Below are 8,863 nucleotides of genomic sequence, written 5' to 3' on the forward strand. Positions count from 1 at the left end.
TTAGACATGTAAAAACTAACTGCCATTAAGGCAGAACTTGTCTGCTTCCTGCGCTTTGTGTAGTTTTGCCTACTTAGAGCAGCCCTCTGTCGGTGAGGCGAGTTGACTGTTACCCCTCTGTTTTGTCATAGATCAGTCATAGGGCCACTTTTCTTGTTATGGGTCAAACAAGATCTTGAATTAAGATTAATAAAAAAACAAGCTAATAAGCATTAATTGGCTTTCCTCTCTTGACTATGAGAGTGACTGTCCATCTCCCTCTGAACACTGGTTATTGAGCAGCTCCCACGAGCCCTGGTGTTTCCGTGTCAGGTTAAAGGCCACAGGATTTTTGTTAAAATCAAGATGCTTCATTCTCATTAAATTGCAGATTTAAAAAATTTTGTTTTTAGAATAATCAGTAAAATGACTCATCTCAAGACAATTGTATAGCTGTCAGCCTTTTTTGGAAGCAAATTAAAGCAGCTCTCATGCTTCAGATAGGTGGTGTTGGGCACAATGGTACTTGGTCAGGCCAGGTTCGAGCACTGCACAGTACAGTGCTGCTGGCTGCTTGGTTAGGCTCCCTGCTGGCGTTCTGCTGGCTGCCTTCTCGGCTGCAGGTTCCCTTTGCTTAGGAGTGTTACAGGGGCGCACACAGCAATGGCAGCTGGCTTCAGTGTATGCATGGCTGCTATGGGAGAGCTACAGGCTTGCCCAGTAGCCTGTAGTTAGACTGAGGACCTGCAGCTACAAATGAAGGCAGACAGTTGTGTTGGCTTTTTTTTAATAGAATAAAAGTATTTGACAACAATATTTTAATATTTTTATTTTATTCCTGTGAGGGACAAGGCCCAGGTATGGAGAACAGAGGGCAGCTTTGCAGTCAGTTCTTCTGCTTTCCCTGGGGTTCAGGCATCAGGCTTCTTTCTGAGGTGACCTTTGCCTGCTGAGCCATCTCACCAGCTCGGAAAAGAATGGCCCATGGTGGGAACAAATGATGTCCTTGTCATAGGCAATGTTGAAACAGTGGGGAAGGGGGACATAGTGAGGCACAGGCTCTGGATAGCTTTCTGTCACTGTGGGCACACATAGTAGGAGGCCAGGGTCTCTTCAGCCTTTGCTCCTCTCTCCACCCACTTTGTAAGACTGGTCTCACTGTATATGGTGCCACTTGGCTTAGCACCACTGAACTCCAACAGCCCTCCTGCCTCAGCCTTCTGAGTAGTCAGACTAGAGGCCCGCCCGTTCACTCCACCTGTCATTATTGAAATGCTGTGGTTTGGTCAGTTTCAGGTTTAAAATTTTGGTCATCGGGTCTCTTTGGACATTCCTGGGTCCCCTTTTTTGAGGTGTAATCTTGTTAATCTCATAGAATTTCATTCTGCTAAAGGAGAGGCCCAGGGAACGCTCCAAATGTATGTAGTTCAGAGAGAGTGTGGCATGGCTAGAGTGCACCTGAGGCCAGCAGCATGCTGTGCAAACACTTTGCCTCTGAGTTACCAGGCCAGCTCATCTAAAATACAGCCCGTATCTCTCCAGGGTGACTTCTGAGCTCAGACCCAGGTGGTTGTTGTGTGTACAGGAAAAGGTGAAATCCTGTCTTCTGGATGGTGACTAATGTGTAGAAAAGTCTTCTGAAGGAAGGAGCCCCAGTCTGGCTTCTCCTCCACCTTCTGCCATGCTTGCTGTTTGTTACTCAGTTGGGTGCAAACGAGACGTGCCAGCCTCACCTGCTAGATGGCGTTCAGTATACCTGTGAGTCAGTGATGGTGACACTGACAACTGGCAGTCTGTAGGCAGTATATAGAGCGTGACCTGAAGCCGGGCTGCAGAGCAGGCGTGGACGAGGTCATTGCAGAGGTGACTCTGCTTTCTCTCACATAAGACAGGTTTGGCGTCTGGCCAGTGGCATAACTGGAGAGTCCCTTGGAACTGTACCTTCCCTCTGGTGAGGGAATGTCTCCCTATAGAGGAGCCAAGGTCGGCACTCACTCAGAAGCATTTCAGCCCTGGCTAGTGATTTAACAGAATGATGTGTCTGTGACAGATTGTCTCTTCTTTTTTACATAGCATTAAAACTTCCTTTTGGCAAAACAACAGTGATGCATTTGGTGGCCAGAGAGACCCTGCCAGAGCCCAATTCACAAGGTAAGCCCCCCAGAGGGCACCCCATTTGAGCCATCAAGACAGGCATTCATGCCTGCTTCCACTTAGACATTTGGATGGTGGACAGGGAATGTCGTTGTTTATGAATTGAACCTGTGGAGCAAGTAATCTGACTGTTTTTGAAAAATGCCAAAAGTTAAACGACCCTTTAAAACAAGCTTCGAGCAAAACCCAGGCAGTTCGACTGTGCCTCTGCCTTTTCCTGAGACACAGTTTAGCTAACCGGGGCCGGCCCTGTTTCCTCAGGTCAGAGAAACCGGGAGAAAACTGGTGAGAGCAACTGCTGTGTGATCCTGTAACATCGTCGCCAGCGCAGGTGTGGCAGTCTGTTACCACTGCGGGGACAGAGGAGACTCGGCAGCTTCCGACACCTGTGGGACAGTCGCCCGCACATCCAGACTGAACCACTCATGAGCTCTGTGATCTCTCCTCACAAAGTAAAAAGAACCAAGAACATTTCCAGTCTGGTCCTTTATTCCTGTATCTCTTGTCTGTGTTGAGCAGTCTGAAATGCACAGTGGTCTCCAGGGGAAATAGCAAGTCTCTCAAGTCTCTCTCTGCAGAAACCGCCTTGCTGCCACAAAGACTCCTCCACAGAAGTCAGAAGGCGAGTGCTGCAAGTTCAATTTGCACTAAAAACATTATTATTTTCCTCATCAGCGTAATCTGCACATGTCTGTGGCGCCCAGACGTTCTCCTGTGTGGAGTTCACCCTGGAGGACGCCCATCATCAGTGCAGTTAATACCAGGCCAGTTGGACCGGGGAAATGGGAAGGAATCTAACATGCTGGGTGAATTCTACCAAAGTCAGCCACAGTGGCTGTCCTCGCAGGATGTCAGACTGGGCATGACTCTTGTCACCACAGCAAATGAGAAGCCATGCCTGCTGCTCACAGCACTCTGTAGAGGGTGCCCCTGCTGCCTGCCCACCGAGTCCTCCCCACAGGGGGCTCATGCAGACAGCACAGAGGGGCCGCAGTGTGTCCCTAGCCTTAATGTGGAGGGGCCAGTGTCTCGGTGCCATCACTGTGCAGAACTGGTGGGAAGCCTCAGCGGTTGTGTACTTGAGTATCAGAAGATTGATAGCTTGCGCCACCATCACTCATTCGAACCCTGCCGAGTGTACTCGCTCACTAGAGCAGAGGGATCCTTTTAAAGTCTCCAGATGCTAATTTTGTTACTTTCTGTAGTTTGCATTCGGAATCAGTGCTTGCAATTGTATTAAAATCACAAGCTGAGTTTTAAGGCATACATGATCAATAGCGCCACTCTTATTTTTACCAATAATTTAAAGATTGAGATGCTATAAATAAACAATTTGCACAGCACTAAAGCATGAGCTAATTTCATCTAAACCTGTAAAAAAAAGATTTTATATTTTTTTCACTGGGAAGAAATCTTCCTGGATGAAATTACAAATATGTGTAGATTATATTTAATAAAAAAGACATAATAAAATATCTAACTGTAGAATGCAAATATAGATTGGCGTGTAGCATATAGACCAGTATTCCATATCAATAACTTTATCCAGCCTTTTAAAAGATGAAGTTGCAGACTACGTTGTGTTCTGTATTTAATGAGGGTTCTTGGCCCTCGGCAGCATTAAATGTAAATGGTCTCTATGGTCATCTTTGTTTAAATGCAATCAGGTTACTTTATTCATTGTTAATGCTTCCATGAGAAGGCTTTATATGCAGTAGATCTACGAAAATATTGTTCATACTGATCAGAATTAAATTTGTATAGAGCAGAGTTTTAAAATGAATGTAAATAGCACTAAACCTTTTCTTTCTGCAGCCTGTACTTAATAGATTTCTTCTGTAAACTAAATAAAAAAAAATTGTAGTGCATTTTGTTGGTGATTTAAAGGTCAGCGATGGTTTAAGCATAGTCTCATCTATTTTGCAGTTAATTTTCTACTCTCCTGAGGCTTCTCTGTTGCTACTTGGGAGTGCCCCAGTGTGGCTTCCAGTCAGCTGGCTAATGTGGGAGGCCCAGCACTGGGGTTGTGTGTTTGTTATCCCGAAGATGTTAATGTGGAAGATGTTAATGGGGCAGGTAGCCATGGTGACTGTGTTCTTTAGGAAATCAAACCTGCTGGTTAATCATTTTTTAACACTTAGATTCCCGATACTCTTCCCAAAGCTAAACACTTTGGGTCCATTGTGACTGCACTTCGGACAGTTAATACTCACAGTTGGCTCCCTGTGTTTTTTTTTTTTTTTTTTTTAAAGATTTATTTATTATATATAAGTACACTGTAGCTGTCTTCAGATACACCAGAAGAGGGCATCAGATCTCTTTACAGATGGTTGTGAGCCACCATGTGGTTGCTGGGAATTGAACTCATGACCTCTGGAAGAGCAGTCGGGTGCTCTTAACCGCTGAGCCATCTCTCCAGCCCCTCCCTGTGTTTTATCTGTGTTCCCGTCCCCCCTTCATCACCCTTCAGTTTCAGCCACCAGAGCTCGTTAGACAAGGAATCAGCCAGCTCAATACCTCATACCATAGTTGTACCAAATTTAAAAGGATTAAAATTAGAAGTAAAATTCTATACTGAAAACACCAAAAGTTTACTAGTGTATACGTGGAAACAAAGGACTCTTCCCTTAAAAAACAAAAAACAAACCTTAGACTACTGCTGGCTGAAATGGAATGGACCACACTCGAGGCTCATGTGCTCAGCGTGACTGCTCTGCACAGCGAGCGTCTTTTTGTTAGGCCTGAGCATGCTGTCTTGGTTAGAATCATTGGCTCGCTCTCCAAGGGAAGTTGTATCTGACGCGCACATTCATGCAGAGGATCTCTGTCCTGACGTCATCTTGACCAGTGCTGCGTCCATTTCTGTTAGCCAGTAGTAAGCATTGCTCAACATGGAGAGAAGTTAAAACTTTCTCACTTGTCAGAAAATAGACCTTTTGAATGACTTCCATTTGTAATTTGGGGGTACTTTCCCTATTCTCTATCTTTCTACTCCTTTTTTCCTTTCCAATTTATGTATGACACTCGAAGTTCAGCATGGCTTAGCCTGTGCTGTCTAACTTGGGGGCAGGGGGCAGCCAATTTACCACACTTTGTCCTCATTGGTGAGCGTTGTGGCATCCCCCCCCCCCCCATCATTTTGTTAGCCAGACACAACCACAGGCTGTCACTCGGCACCATTTCAATGGCCAAGCTGTTCTTGGGCACAGGCAATAGTCCATCAGCTGTGGCTCTTAATGTACCCCACTCCCTGGGGGCTTTTCTCAGAGGACTGGCACCCCATACCTTACAAAGTGCTGTGCAGAGGGAATCATGAACGGAACTGAGAGACAGCGACTGCTTCCCTGTCGGTGTGCATGGCCACAAGGTCCACTTTTTAAAAATTCAGAATAAAAGTTTGGAGAAAGGACCATGGGTCCTGTCACTCACGGAAGAGAAAGGAATCGGGTGAATGCACCGTTAAACTCTGTTTCCGAAATGTCTCCGCAAGCAGTTGGGGTTGCTTGCAGGCGTCTGTGCAGATACAGAGCTGCAGTCAGGATGATGGTGATGAGGCTGAGACTCAGCCTGCTTTTACCAGTGCTTCTTCAGGCTGGTTGGCAGTTGGTTGCTGAATCGCTGGGGGCGGGGGTAGTTGCTAGAGCAATTGAAGCCAGAGAATCCAGCTCTGCTGAGGGACTAGCCACCAGCTGAGATGGAGGAACCTGGTGGGGAGCTCTGCAGAGGGGGGCAGTGTCCCCCAACCCCTTCCCCATCGCCCACCCCCCAAGTAGTCTTCTCTAGGAGGGTCACTTACTGAGGGTCTCACTAATTATCTCAGGGCAGTTTCTGGACTTTGAAGTCTCTCCAGTTTGTTACTGTTGCGTCCTTGAATTTCAGGTCCGTAGAAACAGCTACGCTTTGAGAGTGAGCGACATCAGGAAAGTCGATGTTGTGGCCTCGGGTCTCCAGCTGTTTGGTAGCATCTCTGCCCAAGAATGTATATGGCAGCCCTGTCACTAAGCATCAATGTGCTGAACCAGGATAGTCACCCTAAATTTCAAGAGAGCAGCTTGCAGAAAGGCTGGAGGACATAACATGGATGCATCCAGATAAACATCAGAAGGAAGACCAGGATGAGACAAGATGGGAGAACGGACTCTGTATTAGCAAAGGCCTAATGACTCAATGAGATGTAGCTGGCCCAGATAAGATGGATGGTTTGGCTCCAGGTTGTTTTTTAACACAGGCCTAGCTGGGTGTGGTAGCTTGTGCCTTTAGTCCCAGCATTGGAAAGGCAGATCTCCGTGAATGCCACACCAGCATAGTCTACATAATGAGTCCCGCCAAGGCCTACATGCTGATGCCTCCTTGTCTCAAAAAGTGTAAATCAATTAAATGGGACAAATTTTTAAAAATGGGCTCAGAGAGTGGCTACTTGGCAAGGCTCTGGGCTCATCCCAGCGCTGAGAAATTAGACTGTGTCACTAATCTAGATTACTGCTGCTGGCTGCCACCCAGCTCCACATCAGAAAGAGTTGAGCAAGGCGCTCCAGGTAACATCAAGGTTTGATGACTCAGAATCTTGCTTGGCCAAGAGTTCTGAAAATCGTTTGGAATATTTTATTTTTATTACAGTTATTTATTAGGGGGAAGGGAAGTTACCATCCCCACCATGGGATTCTGCTGTGAGGGGTCTACCAGAGAAGGCTACAGGGATGTGGGTTAAGCCAATAGAAAATTTTTGTAAGCTGGCCAGCAACTATACTGGTTACTTGGGATCTCAGTGTAGCCCATGCCTTTCTCAGGATGAGCTTTTAAGGGCACACACACACACACACTGCGTCCTAGATTGACATATTTAACAAGAAGTCAGAAGCAAAACATAATGTTAGTACATTTAGAGACTTTTCCAGAACTTTGGACTATGATGAATTAGGTCTTCATCTTCATTTGGGTAGATAGTGCTGTCTGCATGTGGTTATGGCCTGAACACTACTTCTGTAGTGGCGTTTGCTATGCCTGGGAACCTGTTAATAGTTCCTGGGGCTCAAACTCAGGATGTCTCACCCGCCTCTGATTAGCTCTTGAACTGCTAATGCATTCTGTAAAGCTTTCAAAACCATGGTTCAGCTTGTTTTGACCCAGAAGCAAAGGCAGGTTGCTGGGGTTTTGTAGTAAACATGAGTCAGACACATGCCTTTTACAGTCCTGCTGGCTGAGTTCTCACCTCTTCTGTAGGGAGGTGGCTCTCTGGTTTGGCACAGTGGGAGGACCTTAGCCAAACCTAGAGGCAAGCCCCTTCCCTTCTGTGTAATTGGCTTAGCAGCGAGTAGAGACCTCACCATGACAGATTTGGTAATGAGGGTTATGTTGTGGGAGAAAGTTTCTCTGGAGACCTTGCAAGAAATATTTGTCCCTGGATGAGACAAACACACTGGACTCCTTGCAGGCGGCAGGGAGCAGACCTGTCACCCTGACGCTGCAGGGTAGATGGAAGAAACTCCAGCAGAGGTGTTGATTTTGCTAAGTGATTTGCCAAGAATTCTTGTAGATGTTATAAGCTGAGAATGTTTTCTTTTTCTGCTAAGGGATGTCCCTGACGATAACGCGTGAACCACCCACATCGTTTTTAGACCCATCACATAGGCTTTTAGAATGCATTATATTTGAGACAGGATCTTGTGTAGGACAGGCTTACCATGGTCTACACAGCTTCTGAGTTGCTCTGACTAGAGTGGCAAGGGAATTCGAAAGGCCAGATACACGGACCGCAAAACCGGGATCAGGGTGGACTGTGCACACTCTGATGGAGCAGCACCGGCTATTACTGCAACCCAGAAACTCAGCCCATCCATTTATAAATCTGGATGGTGGATCTGAATGGTGGAGGTGGGTTTACTAGATACAGATGAACAAGTAGGTTTAGCTAATGTCAGTTGGAGGTTTATGTAGGAGAGGGGTCTCCAGCTACGGGCATCCAGGAGGAGGAAGCTGTGCTCGATCGCTTCTGCACACGGCATTTGCGCTCAGATCAGAGGAAGACATTTCATCCCTCTGAGCCTCACCCAGGGATGGCTTTGCCAATCCCATAGGTCTGGGGGATTTGGGTCTTTGGTATGATTATATCCATGGTAACAGCAGCACACTCAGGGTTTCCTCCAGGCCTCCACTCCTCCACAAGCTGGCCTTGAACTCAGTATGTAGCCAAATCGACCTTGAATTTCCGATCTTGCCTTTATCTTGTGAGTGCTGGGATTGCAAACAGGAGTCACCAATACCTGGGCTATGCAGTGCTGGGGATCAAAGAACACAGGGCCTGGTGGGTGCTAGGCAGGCAAGCCCTCTACTAACTTGAGCTCCTTCCCTGTCCCGAGATTTTAATCTTTTTGTTTGCCTGAGTCTCTTATTGATTAAATTAAATTTGAATGCTTGTGACGTAAACTGTGTGTCTTGTTTATGCAAATGACTGGGAGCAGCTATGTATATAACAGCAGTGGAATGGCAGATGCGAACAGGACCAGGCAAGCGACTGCCACAAGCAGGAAGCAGGTGTTTCTGCACCACAGAAGTCTGTCCTTCTGTCCAGCTTCTATCAGCTGTGGGAAGTATAAGACCTACCAGGTACACTCACCATCATGGCTCTGAGACCACAGGAAATCTCATACAACCAAACCCCAAGTCCACAACTTTCCTTCCTGGAACCCCATAGGGCCACAGAACACTTCCCACTCCCTATCCCACCCTCCCA

The 8,863-nt window shown here is 46.7% G+C and overlaps 1 protein-coding gene across 1 annotated transcript in view; it reads left to right on the plus strand.

The window, feature by feature from the left end:
* The window catches only part of Ubl3 (ubiquitin-like 3), a 44,916-nt gene extending 40,915 nt beyond the window's left edge, over positions 1–4,001 (plus strand). Inside the window, 2 exon segments of the mRNA NM_001015030.1 lie at positions 2,053–2,130; positions 2,395–4,001. Of these exon segments, the coding sequence (NP_001015030.1) occupies positions 2,053–2,130; positions 2,395–2,447 (131 nt within the window). The 3' untranslated portion in view covers positions 2,448–4,001.
* Positions 4,002–8,863: the final 4,862 nt, after the last annotated feature.

Source organism: Rattus norvegicus, chromosome 12 (genome assembly GCF_021556685.1).
Source record: "Rattus norvegicus strain SHRSP/BbbUtx chromosome 12, alternate assembly SHRSP_T2T, whole genome shotgun sequence".
Lineage (NCBI taxonomy): Eukaryota > Metazoa > Chordata > Mammalia > Rodentia > Muridae > Rattus > Rattus norvegicus.